This window comes from Rattus norvegicus, chromosome 3 (genome assembly GCF_036323735.1).
Source record: "Rattus norvegicus strain BN/NHsdMcwi chromosome 3, GRCr8, whole genome shotgun sequence".
Taxonomy (NCBI): Eukaryota; Metazoa; Chordata; class Mammalia; order Rodentia; family Muridae; genus Rattus; species Rattus norvegicus.
Window position 1 is genome coordinate 172,005,490 of NC_086021.1, and position 19,932 is coordinate 172,025,421.

Genomic DNA, 19,932 nt, shown 5'->3' on the forward strand with positions numbered 1-19,932 from the left:
TCACACTGGATATGGGAATAAACCACTGGCAGTTACATGGGCAGAGCTCAGGGAGGCTGCCAAGTGTCCCCATAGCACCGAGGATAACCCACGACAAAAAGTGATCTGACCCAGAAGCCGGCAATGTGGAGACTGAGAGCCCCGCTCTAAATGGATCTCTTGCAGATGTTTTGAAAGTTTTATTTTATCCAGGGATATATGTTTGTTTGAGACAGGGTCTCAGTGTATAGCCCAGGCTGGCCTTGAACTCACAGAGATCCCCCTGCCTCTGCTTCTTAAGCTCTGGAGCAATTTGAAGTTTTTTTTTTTTAAAAAAATATGTATTTTATCTAAAAGTGTGTATGTGTCTAGAGGTATGTACTTGTGTGTGCAGAGGCCCACAAAAGCCAGAGGCATTGGATACCCCTGGAGCTAGAGTTATAAGTATTTGTGAGACACTTGATTTTCACTCTAGGTACCGAGCTCAGGTCTTCTGCAAGAGCAGTATGTGTCCTAACCACAGAACCGTACCACCAGCACCTTGCTAAATAGACTGATCCTCTTGCTAGGAAGTCTGATCCTGGTGGCATTCCAGGTGGGCACCACCACATCTGGCTCCAATGATTTTAAACATCTGGCTTGGCAATGCTCACACAGATCTCCCATAGACACGCCTCAGAGATCTGACTGACTGACCATTCTTCCTGTCATGGATGGACGCTTTGCAGTTCTGCCCTGAGCAGCCTCTGCTACATTCACGCTGTCCCCACAGCTACTCTGAGGTAGCTGTGCTAGTTGGGATTTCAACACCATAACAGAATCCGCATCGGCGAGGGAGATGTGGTGAGTGAACCTGTAGGAACTGGCTCTCATCATTATAGAGGCTCTGGAGTTCCAAACTAGGCTGTCCAAAGGCTGCAGAAATAGGAAACACAGTAACAAGGCTCCATCCACCACCGATTTTTATTTGGACATTTTTGCTTTTGCGTATGTGTGCAAAAATGTATGTCTGTGTGCACTTGTGTACCTGTGCATCGAGTGTGGAGGCCAAGGTTCACCTCAGGTATCATTCCGCAGGAAGAGGGCAAGCTCCAGGAGCAAACAGTTTCCCAGAGGACCCTTCCCTTCCTTGTTTTTAAGACAATATCTCGATCTTAGCCAAGGCTGATCTAGAACCCATAGCGACCCAGTTGCTGAGATACCTGGCTTGTCTGGCTTTCCTCTCCCCCAGCCCACTAAAAAAGCAATTAAGTTATCCTCTGTGCTATGGGGACACTCGGCAACCTCCCTGAGCTCTGCCCATGTAACTGCCAGTGGTTTACTCCCATATCCAGTGTGACTGAAACAATTCTTATGCTGCACACTTACTGTTGAACATTTATGTTGCTCTTGCAAAGTACCAAGTTAGGTCAGCAGCAAGACTCCCCACAGTGCTGCTGATCCAACAAGGTACTCTGGAAGATAAATGATCCCGTTGATTTTCTTATATTTATAAGTGTGTGTGCGTGTGTGTGTGTGTGCGTGTGTAACATGAAAGTAAAAAGGTTACTATGTGAAGGCAGCAAAGTTAGAGGAATGGGGAGCAAAACATGGACAAACACTGGCTTTCTTTTCTCCTGTGGAATCCAGATGTGGTCGCTATCCAGATGCGGGTGCTGTCCAGATGCGGGTGCTATCCAGATGTGGTTGCTATCCAGATGTGGTTGCTATCCAGATGTGGGTGCTATCCAGATGCGGGTGCTATCCAGATGCAGGTGCTGTCCAGATGCGGGTGCTATCCAGATGTGGTCGCTATCCAGATGCGGGTGCTGTCCAGATGCGGGTGCTATCCAGATGTGGTTGCTATCCAGATGCGGGTGCTGTCCAGATGCGGGTGCTATCCAGATGTGGTTGCTATCCAGATGTGGGTGCTATCCAGATGCGGGTGCTGTCCAGATGTGGGTGCTGTTTGCTGTCACAACTAATTTTAAAATGTGCCGTCACATTTAGTTATTTATTTTTTAAATGTTTTTAAAGATTTATTTATTTATTCTATATAAGTCCACTGTAGCTGTCTTCAGACACACCAGAAGAGGGCATCGGATCCCATTTCAGATGGTTGTGAGCCACCATGTGGCTGTTGGGATTTGAACTCAAGACCTCTGGAAGAGCAGTGAGTGCTCTTAACCGCTGAGCCATCTCTCCAGCCCTAGTTATTTGTTTATTGAAAGCATAACAAGCATGAGGAGGTCAGATTTCAACTAGCAAAAATTGTTTTTTTGTTGTTGCTGTTGTTCCTCCTTCTACCTTGTGGGTTGTAGAATCGAACTCGGGTCCTCCGGCTTGGCAGCAAGCACCTTTCTTTACCTGCTTCGGTCTTCTCACCACTCACAAATAAAATTTAACACGTTTTAAGAAATTGACAATTTGATAAAAGGAAACTTAAGTATTGAATTCATTCTGTGTTCCATGAATATTTTTTTAAGGCTGTGTACCTATATTTTTTCTAGTTCTAACTTAAGGAAGTTAGTTCTCTTCCCTCCAGATAATATTATTAACTCATCTCCTGGGTTGCTACTCTAATTGCCGGTCTGGCCCAGATAACAGAATCGCCTCTTCCCATCCTAGTTGAAAAGCCTGGGGCTGTGGAGATTCCGGGCAGAAAACAAATTCCTGAAGAACACGTACTAGCTCGGTTACAGTCTTTTCTCCCAGCTTCCATCACACTATGTCTGCTTTCAGTTTCCTTACCTCTCTAGCCAAAGCTTGGCCGTCCTTAATTTCCGAGTACTCCCAAGGCATGCTCCTATCGTAGTCAATTAACTTTACTCACGGAGAGGGGGAGACTGTGTTTTGTTTATCTACCTCTACAGCGTTAAATGTCACCTCCATAAACTCCTATGTGTGTGTTTCTGTTTCATATATAGTTTGCCTTCGGAGTCAACCAGGTTAAGGACAGTAAGGGTAGGGGTCGGGGGTTTTGGAGAACCACAAGGTCTGATTCCAAGCTTCCAGCGCCCGCCTGTTGGTGCATGGGGCCCACCCATAGTCCCTTTGTGAAGAGTCGCCGCGAGCGCGGGATTCAGAGCTGTCAGAACTCGGAGCAGAGTGAGGGACGCCACCGAGATCCGCCACAGCACTCCCCTGCGGGTCACTAAACCTCAGGGACAGATCCCAGGTCTCTGAGAAACTAAGGAACTGTCCGACTCCCAAGAGTCCTCTATACCCATCGAAACCAGCACGAGCTACCCGCTGAAAGGAAAGTGCAACCTCTTTTTCTTAGTACACCAATCAGAGAGCAAGATTGTCTAGACCGACTGCCCGGACAACCAATGAGAAATAGGATTTTGTTCTCCGCGTGCCCGGGCACAAGAACAGTTTATTAATGGGTACTAGTCAAAGGTCCCGGTCTCGGCTGTGTTCGGAAGAGGGTGCCGAGCACCAGGGGACATCAGGGAAGCGAGCTCGGCTCGCACCTAGCCCAGCACACGCTGCAGCCGCCCCAGCCCCTCTGGAGTGGAACGCGGCGCGGGAGAGGACGTGCTGCGCGCCGACGTCACGCGCCGCGCCCCGCCCCCGGTCACTTATAGCGTAGGCCAGCGCGCGCGCGCGCACCATTGTGTGGCTGACTCGGCCGCAGCTGCGGTGTGAGGCGCGTGTTCGGGCCTTCGCCGTCCCCGCACCCGCACCGCAGCCCCTGCCCCGCGGCCCGCCGCACCTCAGCTAGCCTCCGGGAGAACACCCACCACGGCCATGCCGCGCGTCTACATAGGACGCCTGAGCTACAACGTCCGCGAGAAGGACATCCAGCGCTTTTTCAGCGGCTACGGCCGCCTCCTCGAAATCGACCTCAAAAATGGGTGAGTCGGGTCTGGGAGGCCGCGCCCCGAGGCGGAGAGATCCCCCAAGGACCGAGTCGGCCAAGGCCGGGACGCCGCGTGGCAGGGCCTCTAAAATGGCGGCGGCGCCTCGAGCGCGCGCGGGGGAGGTCGCGGGAGCGCGCGGCGCCGGCTAACGACACGCCCGCCGGTGCGCGGCTCGCGCTCCGCCCCTCCTCAGGTACGGTTTCGTGGAGTTCGAGGACTCCCGTGATGCGGACGACGCCGTTTACGAGCTGAACAGCAAGGAGCTGTGCGGCGAGCGCGTGATCGTAGAGCACGCCCGGGGCCCGCGCCGGGACCGCGATGGCTACAGCTACGGAAGCCGCAGTGAGTCCTACCCCCGCGCGCTCCGCGTCCTGGGTACCTGGGGGGGACGGGGCGGGTGCAGTCACCGGGGTGGGCAGGGTGGGACCTCCCCAGCCCGGGCAGGCGCGGAGGCCGGGGGTTGTCGGCCCTGGGTGTTCCTAGGCTCCTCTACCTCCACGCATGCCCGGGTAGCCGTGGGACACCGGAGCGCGGGGAATGGGGTCGGATGGCCAGTTGACTTAAGTTTGGGAGGAGTGGCCTAAGTTGGCCCTCTGGCACTGACGTGGTTTCTGCCATTATTGAACGCGAGGGTTGGCTGTATTTGTACTATTCCCCCTTGCTTATCTGTCAGTGCTTTTAGCTAGCGTGGAGGAAGTTTTAAGGAAGGCTGGGGTGGAGGTGGGGCAGGGGGCGGGGAGAGGGGAGGAGCTTGAAGCCTAAGTCTTAGAGATGGGAGACTTGGGGGGCAAAGAAAGTGCCATTTTAAACTAAGTAATGTGGCATAGTACCACCAAGTAAATCTAAATAAGCTTTATGCTGTATCTGAACTAGTTGGCATGTTACTGGGAGGGGGTTGGGGGGATTTTGGTTATGTGAAATGTTTAATGTTGAAATTGTTGCATGTTGAATTCAAACTTTTTAACAAGTCCTTGATGTTTCAATTTGAAAGTGACCAATGGGGCTGAGGCTGTGTCCACTGAGGCTAAGATGACTGCCTTTCCTGATTGGCCTTGGCTTTTCCATACATTGTGTGACCCTTGCCCTATGACCCTTTGGCTGACCTTACCGGAAGCCATGACGACAGCAGCCTTTTGCCATTAGACGCAGGGTGATGGTGAGGATTCCAAGGGTTAGACAAAACTGGTTAATCTGAACTAGGTGACTGTTACCTTGCGTGTTTTGTGGCCAAACCACCACCAAAAACCTCACACTGTGATGTAAGTACTTAGTGTAACTAGTAAACATTTTTGTAAAATGTAGAAATGCATGTAATCAGTTAAGTTTTATATTTTACAATGTTCTGTAAAATAAAACTTAGCGAGGTAAATTGAATAAAGGAGCAGTCACTCTCTAACAGATTGTAGGAGAGGTTTAGTTGGATATAGTCTTATTTGACTTGCCCTTAATTTAATTTGTGGCAAATCACAAATGTATCGAGGGTTTAGCAGTATAATAGCAAAGTCCTACTCCAGTAAATAAACGTTGCTATGTTTGTACTAACTTTCAAAAACATGTGTCCCTGTCATTGCAATACATTAACTACTCCCTCCGTGTGATAAAGGTGGTGGAGGTGGATACAGCAGTCGGAGAACTTCTGGCAGAGACAAATATGGACCACCTGTTCGTACAGAATACAGGCTTATTGTAGAAAATCTATCTAGTCGTTGCAGTTGGCAAGACTTAAAGGTACGTCCTGAGGTTGAAAACAGGGCAGTGGCTTCCCTGAGAGTTGAGGCTGCATGGTTTTGCTTCTGACTTCTGAGGCTCACCAGTCTTAACTGTTTTAGGATTTCATGCGGCAAGCAGGAGAGGTGACTTATGCAGATGCTCACAAAGAACGAACAAATGAGGGTGTAATTGAATTTAGATCCTACTCTGACATGAAGCGTGCTTTGGATAAACTGGATGGCACAGAAATAAATGGCAGGAATATACGGCTTATTGAAGATAAGCCACGAACAAGCCATAGGCGCTCTTACTCTGGAAGTAGATCCAGGTAATGGGCTCGGGGAGGCTTGTGATTTTTCAGTTGTTGCCTAATTGTGTTTACAGTGTTTTTTGGTTATAGTAAGCAGATATTCCAGCCATAGCTAAGTTGTTCAAACAGGTTCTTGGAAAGATTAAAATGTTACTGTCTCTTGTGTGTAGATCACGGTCTAGAAGAAGATCTCGGAGTAGGAGTCGCAGAAGCAGCCGCAGTAGATCTCGAAGTATCTCAAAAAGTCGCTCGCGGTAAATAATGTGGTATTGGGTCTCTTAATTTTACCACTTGATGGAGTACAAGTGTTTTCTGATAAAATACTGAAAAAAATCTGGTTTTTCTTGTACAGATCTAGGTCTCGGAGCAAAGGTCGATCCCGATCCCGCTCAAAGGGCAGGAAATCCAGATCAAAGAGCAAATCTAAGCCCAAGTCTGATCGGGGTTCCCATTCACATTCAAGAAGCAGATCTAAGGATAAGTATGGGAAGTCACGAAGTAGGTCACGTTCTCGGTCCCCCAAAGAAAATGGAAAAGGAGATATAAAGTCAAAATCCAGATCCCGGAGCCAGTCTCGATCCCATTCGCCTCTGCCTGCTCCACCCTCAAAGGCTCGGTCCATGTCCCCTCCGCCAAAAAGAGCTTCAAGGTCCCGTTCTAGATCTCGTTCCAGGTCCAGATCAAGTTCCAGAGATTAGCCCTGAACTCTACGTTCTTTGCACACTATGACGGAACTCTTTCCTACTTGCCTAGGCAGTCACTCTTCCGAGTTCGTACTCGGCCTCTTCTTCAAGAGGATTTCCTGAAAAGGGAACACAGGAATTTGATTTGTGGCCAAATTTAATGAGAAAAGATGAGGTTCTAAAATGGTGGTATGAAGCCCTCTCCCTTCTTTGTAGAATTAAGATAATTTTGATTTTGTAGCCTTTGAGCTAAAATAACTTTTGTAAAGATTAAGCTCACTTAGATTTTTTTTAAAGTATTGCAGCGGGATCTGCTGCAGGGTTCTGTTGTTTTGTTTTGCTTATTTTTAAATTAACTGTTCAAGCTTTTGGATACTGCAGGCTTTAGAGGGAGAACCCAAATTTTCAATTATGTTGGCTTTTTATAAAGCTTGAGTTATGTAAGATTTAAATAAAAGTTTGCTACCAAGATGATTGCCTTATTGAATAGGTCACTCCTAAGGCCCTTTAAGTGTTGATACCTGCCATTGGTGGAGACAGTGTAAATTCTACAGAAGTGTAAAACAAGGCAAGCCTCAGACCAGCAATAAATTATTCAGTTTGGCTAACCTTATTTTGTGCTGTTAATCAAATCTACCAAAGTCTTTTGTCTACCCCTTTTATAAGTTGAGTTAAAAGTAAAAGGGACTTTGTAGTTAGTGCCACATGATAAATAAAAGAAACTAAAGGATTACAATTTGAACTCTTCAAGAAGTAGGTCCTAGTACTTGGGATCTTGTTATCCTGTGCTCTGGAAGTGGTCAGCATAATTAGTGTTAATGTATGATTTGGTGGTCTTTAATGTTTGAAAAACAGAAGTAACCTTTAATTAGAGATTTAGTTATTTTTATTCAAAGTTGAAAAGCATATACACTGCATTTTCTGCTGAAAGATGAATCTGTTTAACAGGTGCTTAGCAGACTATTGATAAGATTTGCTGGTTAAAATTCAATCAGTCCCCTTTGTATTGGTGGGGCTTTTGTGGTTAGTTTAAAAAACAGTGACATGGTTAAACTAAAATGCTTCATACTTTTAAGCATTAGGAATGCTGTGGAAACCCAAGTTAAAATAAATAGTGCAAATGTGTAGGAATAACTAGATTTGCAGTTTCTATACATCCCAAAGCCCAGTCAGTTGAGACTGCGATCAATTGTTACTTAACAACCTTTCCATTATTCAGACGTGTGTAAAGTCATTTCATCTAAGTGCTTAACCTCATTCTTTAGTAAAGGTGTAGATGGATTGGGTGAGGTTTAATTCCTTCCTCAGCTGTTGTATAATCTAGCAAAAGTTGGATTAGAGATTATAAGGTAGAGTTTGTTTGTAGGGTTAAATAATCAGGACATGCAATAAAGTCAGGCTGAGTGGAAAAAGATTCAAGGGCCTAGGTAGGTGTCAGTAAGTGGGAATACTTGGAAAAACAGGGAAAGGGGAATGTTTTCAAGACATTTATCCTGCTCAAAATCTTAGAGACTGACTTTAGGAATAAAGTGTCAGATACAGCTGCTGCTTTAGTCGTCTTTTCTTTGATGCTTTGTTTAGATGTTTATAAGAAATAGGTTTATTTTTCCAGTGTAAATTTCAGAATTTAAAGAAAATTGTGTCTGGTTATAGTTTACTATTTTACCTACTTAAAAACAAATGTGATGGCTCTTTAAGAATTGGATTTGACCAAAGTTCTCTTTGTTTTCAGGGAAAACTATATAAAAGCTTTCTGAGCCACAGCCTTTTAAAGGGGGAAAGGCTAATAGTAAAATTTGACTTTCTGACTGCATGCAACTTTGAGCTGGGCTTGCCTTCTGTGGTAATACATGACAGAGGCATTAGACTTTTTTAGCTGCCCTAATAAGTATATGATGAATAAATAAATGCCAATACCCATAACAATTTTTCTAGTGGGGACAAAGGTCATTTGATTAATCTAGGTTTTCATACCGACCCGATTATTAAATGCACTTAAAAAAAAACTGCATTTAAAGCATTGGCCTTAGCAGAATTGACTGACTTAGTTCCTTACTGGTGAGTGAATTCAGTTCCCTACCAACTAATGCGCAGAATCTAAGAATCCCATCCTGCACACATTGGTTGGAGCCCTGAGTGGAGTATCAGCAGCACCAACTGATAAGAGCACAAGAGAAGTGGGGAACATCTGGAGTCCTGTTGGACGTGACAGTGTTTCTTGATATGTATGCCACAGTGCCTTGGTGGCCAGCTTGAGTCCTACCTACTCAGCCTTTGTCCCCACTCCTCCTGTGTTAGCTTTCATCTTGCATATTCTTTTTTTTCTACTTTGTTAACCTACTTTATGCTTTATCTCAATAAAATGCTTACCAAGGGAAAGACTTGTTCTACATTTATTGTGTCCCTTGGCACTAAATACTTGCCAGGTGTTTTTTTGAAGTGGAGTTACCATTGGCTACCATTGATGTATTTATTCTCTTGTTTTAGGTCTGGAAAGCAGGGTTTGGGGGCTTAAAGTAGATGGTTTGTCTTGGTACTAATGATTTACTTTATTTTCATGTGTTTACTCGTGTCCATTTCTATCTGTAGTTGACATTTTTCAACCCAGTTTATCAACTTAGGAAGTTTTAAATACCTTGGAAATCCTTAACCTAATGTCCTTAATCCTGGACATAGGGCACTCTTAAATAAGCTTTGCGAGTTTATCCGTCAGTACCATTGTATTTCCCATTGCTTAACCTTGTTCTCAGCGGCTTTGCCTGTGGTTGATCTAATTTCAGGATACGTGGTGGTAAAACCAAGTGTGGAGTTTGATTTTTGTGTTATAAAAATAATCTAGGACTTCATGTATGGATGAGCATGTGGTCTTAGCATGTGTACAGCCTTGAATTCAGTTCTCAGTGGTGTGCAGCTCTCCCTCACATACAGACTAATAGGGGCTAATTGTAGTGTAGTACGCTCTTAATCTTAGCATAGGAAGCTAAGGCAGGGTTGCTCTGATTGTGAGGCCAGCCAGTGATAGCAAGAAACTTGTCAAGGGAGGAAGACTTCTTAGAGTATAAAGTAATTTATTGAGTCTAATTACTGTGGTAGCCACTAATTACAGTATCTATTTATATCTTACTCTGGTATTTGTATATATTTATCATCTCTAATTGTAGCTAAGGATGACTTTGGACTTGATCTCTAGGCAGTATTACTGACAAGTATTGTATCACACCTGACTTGTTCCTTTTAGGATAGGCACTGTGCATTCAGGGTCTGCCTCCAACTCAGCAGTCCCGTACCACTTCAGACTGAGTCCTGGAATTCTAGGCATCAGCTACCACACCACATCTGTCTTGTTTGTAACAGTTTGTTCATACCATGAGTAATGTGTGACTTGATTTACTCAGTGGTCTGTTCTATAATATTCTGTTGAATGAATGCATTTCTCAAAATTGAAAGTTTTAGTTAAGTGATTGACACTAGTTTGACCAGAAAGCTATTTCAGTTCCAAAATAAAAGGAAATGCAGCAAAATCAGCTTTGACAAGCAGGACATAGTACCCAGTTACTTTGGAGGCACTTCTTGACAGCTTATCTGCAGAAGGGAGCTATTAGGGTTTTGTCTTTTGGGAGAAGGTGAGCTACTGAGGAGCTCCAGTGATCTGAAAGGAGAGCTGCCTCTTGCTCAGGGCCAGAAGGCTCTGGAGAGTTGTTTGAGCATGAAGAAGTGGGCTGTACCCTGACTCTAAGATAGTATCTACTAGTGTTCTGAAAGGCAGGCACCATCGGTGCCCTTGCCTCAGTCATTAAGCAGTAACTGCTTCAGAGCTGACCCTCAGTTATTCTAGCCAGTTAAAAGTAGACAAAGCAGAGATTCTGTTTACTCACGAATGGCCTTTGTGCATTAATACGTGCTTAGAGACAGTTCTATCCTAGGTGGCCTTCAATTCACTAAAGTATTATTCCCTCAGCCTTCACTCTGAAATTACAGACATATGCCATAACATTTGACAATTGCTGTTACTTTTACAGTGAATTGAAAACATTTAATAGTGGGATGACCACTGTCCCACTTAAGCATCTAGCTTTAACAATGTATACTTGTGCACTTCCAGTTTTGAAGGTAACCTTGGCATTTAATAATGCTGATGTAGTACATAATTGTAGAGGGCACTTAAACCAAGTCTTAAGTCCTGCCATATGTGGTGGGTGGCAAAAGACTGATCCAACACCAGGCTATTTTTGAGACCAGAGTATGTCCACATGGGCTATATGGGTAAGATTGTCCCAAAAGAGGGTCTCTAAATCGATTGTTCCAAATTGGTTACAAATAGACAAATATTAGGTAGTTTCCCAATTCTGGTTTTGCTGGTTAGAATCTGTGCCTTGTATTTGCTATAAATAGGTAAATCTTAGACAGTTGTTTTTCCACTTAAACCACTACCTGGGAAATTGATGAAAAATACAGCTTCTCGGGTCCCAACCCTGGAAACACTGAGCCAGAAATCCTGAGTGGAATGGAGTCTTACATGGCTTTAAAAAGCTCTCAAGAGGTTCTGGTGAAATTTTGCGAAGGGTGTTGGTTTGGACTGCCCTCCACTAGGCCCAACAGAACAGAGTGGAGTTATTCATGCTGAAGCTGGATGGCACCATGTAGACAGCAGAGTCATTTATCTGGTCTGAGGAACTGATCTGGGCAGTAGCTAGATCCTACTGGCCAGAAAAGGAAGTCCCTTTCACTTTGACCTTTATGAGAAGAACAACAGTGAAAAATCAAGGGCCCCATTCTGTTCCTTCATTCTTCTTCTGCCTCTGAAGCCAACGCTCAGCAAATCAGAGCTTTTGGTTTCTAAAGTAGATGAAGCACAAAAGGTAATTTTAGCTTTATATTTTGATACAAGTTACTTGTAGTTTCATGGTAGTTGTGATTACACTCAGTTCTGAATTCCCTAACAGGCTACCAAAATAAGCTTGAGGCCTGAGGTGTACTAAGTGCTGAAGCACTTCCGTGGCGTGTGTGAGGCTATGGGTTAATGCCCATTGCTCTAGAACACAACTGCCATCACACAGACGGTTGCTGCAGGCTTCATTCACTGGAGGTTGCATTGGCCCTGCCCCTGAGCTGAGGGTGGTGGTGTGCATCTATATTGGCAGTATAGTAGAGTCACTCCTGGGCCAGTAGTGTTAGCAGCTGTAGTGTTGACAAAACACATACCAGGCCCTAGGTTCAGGGCCTGCCACTGTGTAAAAAAAAAAAAAAAAAAAAAAAAAAAAAAAAAACCTCTAGGAAATGGAATGATACCCAGGTTTTCAGGAAACTGCTGTGTAACCCTGGACAATCTGGTGTGTATATATGGGTGTCATACTGCTTTCACAAGTCCTGCCATGTGTGTCCTGGGAATTTCAACTCAAGTGACCAGAATTAGCAAGTTTTTAGCCTCCAAGCCATCTCCTGACCTTGGTACTCTGATGATGAGTTGGAGTACCCTCAGAGGTACATATCATTTCTTCCCCTCCCAGTTTACCCCTGGTGACTGCTGTAGTACCGTGACTTTAAGGCATGAAGACCAAGCTAACTCACGATAGTTGAGTGTTGGGACCCTTAAGGCTTAAGTTGGTTCAATGTTTAGCTCAGGAAGTTGGAGGTAACCAGTTAGATCAATGAGTATAAAAGAAAGATCTCTAAAGTTCCCAAACTAAGTCTTTATGTAATTGTACTGTCCCTTTTGGACTATTTAGCCAGCTAGGTGGCAGGTCACATGTTCATGCTTATTGCTAGCCTGTGCAAACAAGATGGACATGGGAAGGAGAAAGTCTTAGTCCATCCTTCACCTCAGTGGATGGAATATCTTACTGATATTTTCACTGTAATCATTCCTGGGCAAAATTGAAATTAAAAATTACATAAAAGTGTTCAAAGAAGAGAGCTTTTTCTTGTTTTGTGCCACATGCTTGCCTTGCCAGCCATTGGAAAGGCAAGTGAGCTCTGAGTGCTTCTGACCAAACAAGGGGACCAACTAACAAGGGAACTTTCAGCAGTGGGGCTTAGGTTGCAGGGCTGGATTCCATTGTCACCTTGTCCTGTATTGGAATGCTTGATTCTGCTCTGTTGGATTACCTGTCTAGAACATCTGGAACTTTGTGGTACATTTTTAAAGGACCTAATCATACTGAGTCATGGCTGCCCCATACTTCCCCCTCTGTTAAGTTACTCTGCACTACTACTAAGACATCTCAGATCCCAGGCTTTCATTGCCCGTGGGTGGGTTCAAAAACTGCTGCAGCATCCACAGTCTAAGGACAGGCTGGTGAGGCAAAATCTTGAGCTTCTCTTCCTGAGGTGACTGACGAGATGGCTCAACAGGTAAAAGCACCTTGCCACTAACCTGAGTTAGATCCTTGAGACTCATCATCTAAAGAGAACTGCCAGCTGTCTTTTGGGCACATGAGCATGTGCACACAAAACTTAGAATGTAAACACAATAAACCAAACTAGAGTTATCTCTGGTACAGCCCTGTTACCAACCCAAATTAAACTAAACTATCTGACCTCCCGAGAAATCAAGTGGAAGCTAAATTTCCAAACAGGCCAGTCTCAGCAGGATGGCTTAGTAGTTGAGAGCATGAGCTTCCGTTCCAAAGGGCTCGGGTTCAAGTCCCAGCACCTATATGGTGGTTCAACAACTTCAATTCCAATCCCAGGAGGTCCAGTCATACATAACACAGACATAACTTGTGGGCAGAACACTCGTGTATGCAAAGCAGTCTGAAGATAATCTAACAATACCAGAACAGCTCAGTCATTCCTGCCTCAGCCTCCTGAGTCACCAGGACTATATGAATATGTCTCTGTGCCCTGATACTCTCAAATTGTTCTTATATCTCAGTGCGGATGCTATTCTCCCTACTGAACAGATCTGAACACGTCTGATGGTTAAAAGGGGATGTTCCCATGACAACAGTGTTGTCTCTTTGGACCAGTAGTAGATTTAGTTCTACAAGTGAATGACATTACCTTTCTGCCTTCACTGACTGCCAAGAGGGTAGGTCCATTGAGATGGTGGAACAGGTGAAAAAGCTTTTGCTTTACAAGCTTGGCATCAGTTTGATCCCTGGTAGAAGAAAAGAACTGACTCCCCAAAGTCTTACTCTGACCTTCCTTCATGAGCCAATGGCACTCACATCATATACACATCAGTACTTTGTAAAGGATGCAACAAGCCTAGAGATCCCGTGCATATGGGTATAAGCCTAGGGATTTGATCTTCATGGATGACTTGTCTCCACTAAGCACTGACTGAGCATCCAAGTAACATGATTTCTGAGCTGCACCCCAAATGGCTTGTGTGTTTTCTTAGCCCTCCATATAATCTAATAAGGTTGTCATAGGCCTATTTCATGGTCCCCAAAGACCATGTTTGGTGATCTGCCAGATCAGCAAGAGCTCTAAACCACTGAGCCACCTCTCCAAGCCCTCTGGTGATTTATTTATATGAGTACACTGTATATAAGTATATATTTATGTAAATGAATACACTTCAGACACACCAGAACCAGATTCCATTATAGATGGCTGTGAGCCACCATGTGGTTGCTGGGATTTGAACTCAGGACCTCTGGAAGAGCAGTCAGTGCTCCTAACCACTGACTTATCTCTCCAGCTTTATGTAGCCCTTTTGGGTTTCTGTTAATATTCCCAGTTTGCACAGTCTGATGTGTCTGTAGAGGCAGAAATGTTTTCATGCTCGAAGAGCAAAACCCTGCTTGCTATTATTCTGAGATCCTTGAACTACTAAATCATTGACTTCAATTCTGATAGAAACAGGAAGTATGGACTGCTTCCAAACAGTTCCCTCCGTGCTTCTGTATGGCAACACCATCTGGGCCCATTCTTGGGAAGAGGGGGGAATATGAAGAAAACATTGTGCTTATTCCTAAAAGCAGGCTGGGAGGCCCCCAGGGTAAGGCGAGCATAGCAGCAGAGCTGCCCACATCACAGCAGCCTAGAAAGGTCTCGCCACCCCTGAGGATGCTGGGTGAGGTATTAAGCCAGTATTAAGACCAGTGAGTATGCAAATGAGCAAAAAGTAGCAACTGGTGTCTACATGAGCCGTTCCTGGGTCCCTCCTGCTCAAATTCCATGCATCTGTTTGAATCACTAAAAAAGATTTGTAATTGAGAAACCATGTGTTCAAATGGGTTTACCACTTTAGTACTTAACCATTTTGGGATCTCTAAATAAGTAGAGTCTGGATAGAGAGAAGAAAACTGATTGATTGTGTGTGTGTGTGTGTGTGTGTGTGTGTGTGTGTGTGTGTGTGTGTGAGTGAAGAGGCTTCTGTGGATATGGTTATCCCCATCCTTTTCTGACTAATCTTGTTCCTAAAAATACAAAATGTGATTAAAACTGTGGAGGCAAGGCAGAACACGTGTAAAGAGTAGTTAAGATCTATATAAATTTAAACTGTTGATCACAGCAGTTGGGAGAATACCATTTAAATAAGAACTATCTTTCATCTGGACTAAATCTAAAGATTTGGCTGATGGCTAGCTACTACATAAGCCAAGTAAACCTGTTTTCTTTTCTGCGAAATAAAGGAGTAAAATTAAAAATGAGTGTATAAGAGGGAACTGGGGCGACTGAAGAGTTGACCTCTTTCACATGGGTTAGTCAATCAGAAGACACGAGTACCCACTCTGCTAGTACTGCGGATACTAAGAACCAGTGGGTTTCTTCCTAGAGTGTGGGGTCTCTTTAACTCCTGAGTTACTCAAGTCTCCTATGATACAGGCGTGGTGTTAGAATAAGAACCAATAAAAATAGCGGTCTGGTAGAGACAGATCAATTAAAAAAAAGTGGAAGGCACAAGAGCAATGATTTGCTCAAATCAACACAAAAGGAACCATTCTCGAACTCTAGAATGCAGCATGATAGTCTTCCAATGTTCAGTGGAAGCGCAGGAGGTACAGTGATGTTCCCAGGGAACATGGTCAACCAGTGGCAGTGGATCATCCAAAGGCTGCTATGGCTGGGGTCCTCGATGCCAAGCAAGCTCAAGGCGTCCCTACTATGGTTGTGCGTGCTCTTCACCCATTCTATGAGTTCCCTGAAACTCCTAAAGTCCCCTCCAAATGTGGAACCCGACTTAGGCAAGGTTGCAGCCTTGCTGGATAAGACGGCCTGGAAGGAATCCAACAGGCTAACTGCTTCTGGCTCTGTGGTTCCCAGGATGCTATAAAAACCTCCACCCACTTCTCCAGCGCAGCTAGCGGGTCTCACAGGGGAGAGACAATTAAGCCTGCACCCCCAAGGCTCCGACGGAAAGCAAAAGCTGTAACCTAGGGCCATGGCCATGCAGACCCGCCAGCTAAGGAGCTCTGAGCCCCCTCTGCAGGGTACAGGCCCGCCCCCTGTGTGCGCAGGCGCGCGCCGCACCAGGCTCCCACGGTCGCTCGGTGCGGGCGGCAACCGCCAGCCTTGCAGGTAAGCACGGGGCAGTGATCTCGGGCTGGGTGCTCCCAGGACGCCACACCCGGGTCCTGGCCCGCACGGCGAGTGCTGGGGTCCTGCAGGCACCGCCCCAGGCCCTTTTCCAGCTCCTGCGGCACCTGCTATGGGTTGGGTGGGTGGCTCTGTAGATCCAGGGCCGTGGCGCTGCAGGTGGGGGCTGCTGGCTGCGGGCTGCGGGCGAGCGAGCCCACTGGAACTGTCCGCATCCAGAGCCGCGGGGAGGGCAGATCCTCGGCCTTGCAGAGAGATGCAATCAAGAGTTTCCATTAATGAGAGGGTGTAGACGGCGAGTTTGGGCTATCCATAGGCCATTTGGCAAACTTTCCACCGTAATTGATTTTTCAATACTTTCAGCAGAAAACAGAATTTTAAAAAAAAAATTTTGGCTATAAAGCGGGGGCGGGCGGTGGTGTCTAAAGAATTCCGCCATTTTAACGTTTAAAAAAGTAACCCTTCTGCAGAGCAGATAGATCAGTGACCGCCCCTCCCGCTACTGTCTGCATTAGTCCAAGGAGGTGGGTGGACACTTCAGCCCTGCAGGGCCGCTTCCACCCGTTAGCTGCGGCAGGGAGTGAGCTGGGGGGAATTCCCCCCACCCCACCCCACCCCATCCCCAACTGTGTTGTGTGCATCCAGCACTAGTTCCCCTCTCTCCAGCACTTACCACCTTATTGGATATCTGCTGTTTGTGTGATGGTCTCAAAGGACGAGAGAGAGAGAGAGAGAGAGAGAGAGAGAGAGAGAGAGAGAGAGAGAGAGAGAGAGAGAGAGAGAGAGAGAGAGAGAGAGAGAGAGAGAGAGAGAAAGAGAGAAAGAGAGAAAGAGAGAAGAGGAGAGGGAAGAGAGAAGAGAGAAGAGAGAAGAGAGAAGAGAGAAGAGAGAGGAGAGGAGAGGAGAGGAGAGGAGAGGAGAGGAGAGGAGAGGAGAGGAGAGGAGAGGAGAGAGGAGAGAGAGTGAGTGAGTGTTAGTTCAGAAATGGTTTATTGAGCATCTGCTATGTGCCAACCACTCTTGTTTTAGGTAGGATTCCCTGGAATCACAGACTAGGTTTATGAGAGTAGCCTTGTGAAACCAGCAAGATTGGGCAGAGATGGTGAAATGCTGACCTAGTCCCGGCAGAGGCCTCAGCCTGGGGAGCAGGAAGCCCTGAACCTGATATGGCCCTGCAGAGACCCCTCAAATGAAGGTAAAGGCATGGGGTCTTTCTAGCCCTTTATGCCCAATCACCTATGGCTGACTTAGGGTGAGGAGAGAGCACTTAGGAGACACTTCCCTTGGCCAGTTCCAGAAACCTGAGGCTGATGGCTGACAGTTGTTGCTCTCCAGAAGGGCCTCACTGAACACTTTTCTTTCACTGACTGGCACTGGATCCCCTTTGCCCTCCCAACCTGTAATTGTTTCGGTTCTCTAAGGCTCCACTCTTTCCCCCCGTAGGTCTTTCTCTGCCTTAAATACCATCTGCACACAACGCCTTTCAACTCTGTCCCCAGCTCCAATCTCATCCTTTTTCTTTAAAGTATAAGCCTCACAAGAGCCCTTTGTCTTGGTGGCACCTATGTCCCCAGAGTACAGAGCAGCGCTGACATTTCGTTGGTTCTCCTGGACTTGCTGAGGCCAGGCATCAAGCTGGATCTGAAAGGCCCTCTTCGGCTTCTTCTTTGAGACACGGGCTGCGTGGGACTGGTTTTAAAAGAGAGTCCTTTGAATAAGCCACCACCCCTCTTGATCTCCAGTATTTGAAACAAAAGATTGATTTTACTTAACATAGTTAAAAGTGATGGGAAGGTGTAGAGATGGCTCAGGGTTAAGAGCACCTGTTGCTCTTGCCTAGGACCCAGGTCCAGTCCCCAGCATTCACATGGTGTTTGACAACATCTGGAACTCCAGTTTGGAGGGCGGGGCTGGGGGGTGGGGGGTGGGGAGAGGATCAGAAGCCCTCTGGTGGCCTCAACTGGTACTACATGCACATGGCGACCACATTAAACACGCCAACAAAAGCAAGCCATACACGTAAAATAAAAGTAAATATTTCTAATTGGTACAAACTCTTCAGCCGTGAGAAGTTGTTTAACTGGGACTGAAATCTGGGGGACTCTGGATTATGAGTTTTACAAACCCATCTTGTTTTGTTTCACTTTGTCAACCTGTTTATACCACAGCTTTACTCTCTTCATGATAGGCATCATAATATACTCTGCGTTTTAGGGAGGAAAACCTAGGAAATAAATGAACATTCAAGAACAGCGGGAGGAAGGGAGGGAGGCAGGGAGGGAGGCAGGGAGGGAGGCAGGGAGGGAGGCAGGGAGGGAGGACACAAGGCAGCAGCCATTGCACACGACTTTACAAGTGGGCAGGGTCCATGTTACTGCCCGGAAGCTGCCAGGCTCCCTGGAGTTTCTGTCTAAAGGGAGAGAGAGGATAGTTCTTTGCTGAAGACCTGCTGGTGTCAACAGGTCACATCCAGCAGTTACCAAACCTCCCTGAGGTAGGTGCCATTACCATTTTTGTCTTATTTCAAACTTAAGAAACGGGCTCAGGGGGCTGGGGATTTAGCTCAGCGGTAGAGCGCTTACCTAGGAAGTGCAAGGCCCTGGGTTCGGTCCCCAGCTCCGAAAAAAAGAACCAAAAAAAAAAAAAAAAAAAAAAAAAAAAGAAACGGGCTCAGAGTGGGAACGTTACTTATCTGGAGTCACAGGTATTAAGTAAATGTAGAGAAGCAGAGAGTCCGATTCAAAGCTCTGCCCTAAGCTTAGCCTCCTATCCCTTCCTTATCGTATACGCCAGACGCCATTGCCAGGCGCTGCTAAGAAGCAGCTACAGTTCCTTCTCTCCTCCTCTCTCTCCACCAATCCCCCAACCTCTCTGCTGGATTTGAACACAGGACTCATGCATGCTAGGTAAGTACTTTGCTAGTTGTGTCCGCAGCCTCTGGATCTTGTGCTGAAGAGGTTTCACATGCCTGCCTTTCCCCACTCAGGTTTGTGGATTTGTTCAACAGAGGCTTCCGGGGTGGCTTTGCAAGCCCTCCATTGGCCTAACCACCCATGGCTGTGCCTGGGTTTGGATGGAGCGGTGAACGGGGAAACACAAACGAGCAGCATCAGGGAAGACGTCACCTTCCACAAGGACCATTCCTATTTAGCTAGAGTAGGATATGGTTCATGGAGAAGCGAGGGACCAAGAAAGAAGTGAATTTGGACCTAGGCTGGCCTTTGTCACTGGCCAAAGCCAGACCTTGGCCTGAGTCACGTGTCCCATCACCCATTTCCATACACATAGTGTACACCTCACACATCTCACTACACCCCACCCTCACAAATAAAGGGAGGGGAGGATGCAGGACCAGGCCAGAGTCCTAGCAATAACCTAGGTAAAGGCCAGGAGTCAGACCTGCTGCTGCTGGCGTCCTGAAACATCTACTCAGAGATGAGACCTTTCTCTCTAAGCTGCTGGTGGTCAGTTTCTGCTCCGAGAAGCCTCCCTGGCCTCATCACAATGGTGGCTGTGCTTGGTTTGTAGACGCAACCAGATGGAGGGGCACAGTGACATGGAAATAATAAGGGCAGTGAAAGGGTCTGCCACGGGGGAGATCAACGTACACCTGGTGGCCAGAGACAGCGCGGGTTCCCACCCTCACCTGCCTACAACCACCTTCATCATTCCTAGTAAGTCAGGGTCAGGAGTCTGGAGGTTCCGTACTCACTCAAGGTGTGGATAGTGGGAAGATGTTTTTCACTCTCTTTGTTATTGTTTTGTTTTTTCAGACAGGGTTTCTCTGTGTAGCCCTGGCTGTCCTCGAACTTGCTTTGTAGATCAGGCTGGCCTGAAACTCAGAGATTCCTCCTAACTCTGCCTCCCAAGTGTTGGGATTAAAAGCCTGTGCTACCATTCCCAGTTTTTTCACCTT

At 46.3% G+C, this 19,932-nt stretch overlaps 2 protein-coding genes across 8 annotated transcripts in view; both read left to right on the forward strand.

Moving 5' to 3' along the window:
- Nucleotides 1–3,582: 3,582 nt before the first annotated feature.
- Nucleotides 3,583–8,906, forward strand: Srsf6 (serine and arginine rich splicing factor 6). Its single transcript, NM_001014185.2, has 6 exons — nt 3,583–3,818; nt 4,018–4,166; nt 5,428–5,552; nt 5,654–5,862; nt 6,015–6,098; nt 6,197–8,906. The coding sequence occupies exons 1-6, from the start codon at nt 3,712–3,714 to the stop codon at nt 6,540–6,542; spliced, it is 1,020 nt and encodes a 339-aa protein (NP_001014207.2). The 5' UTR covers nt 3,583–3,711; the 3' UTR covers nt 6,543–8,906.
- Nucleotides 8,907–9,284: 378 nt separating this feature from the next.
- Nucleotides 9,285–19,932, forward strand: part of L3mbtl1 (L3MBTL histone methyl-lysine binding protein 1) — a 38,408-nt gene continuing 27,760 nt past the window's right edge. For 4 of the 7 annotated variants that reach the window (XM_017592280.3, XM_017592281.3, XM_230849.10 and 1 more), the window contains exons 1-2: nt 9,285–15,998; nt 19,545–19,690. In XM_017592280.3, coding sequence (XP_017447769.1) covers nt 15,862–15,998; nt 19,545–19,690 — 283 coding nt within the window. In that variant the 5' untranslated portion in view covers nt 9,285–15,861. Of the gene's footprint in view, nt 19,691–19,932 lie in introns of all 7 variants that reach the window. The other 3 variants (NM_001419616.1, XM_039106720.2, XM_039106721.2) reach the window with 3 other exon arrangements.

Excerpts from the sequence above, each read along its gene's own strand:
- Srsf6 (NM_001014185.2), top strand. The coding sequence starts at position 3,712 with ATGCCGCGCGTCTACATAGGACGCCTGAGCTACAACGTCCGCGAGAAG. Across the intron at positions 3,819-4,017 it reads GAAATCGACCTCAAAAATGG|GTACGGTTTCGTGGAGTTCG; the intron begins GTGAGTCGGGTC and ends GCCCCTCCTCAG. Across the intron at positions 4,167-5,427 it reads CTACAGCTACGGAAGCCGCA|GTGGTGGAGGTGGATACAGC; the intron begins GTGAGTCCTACC and ends CGTGTGATAAAG.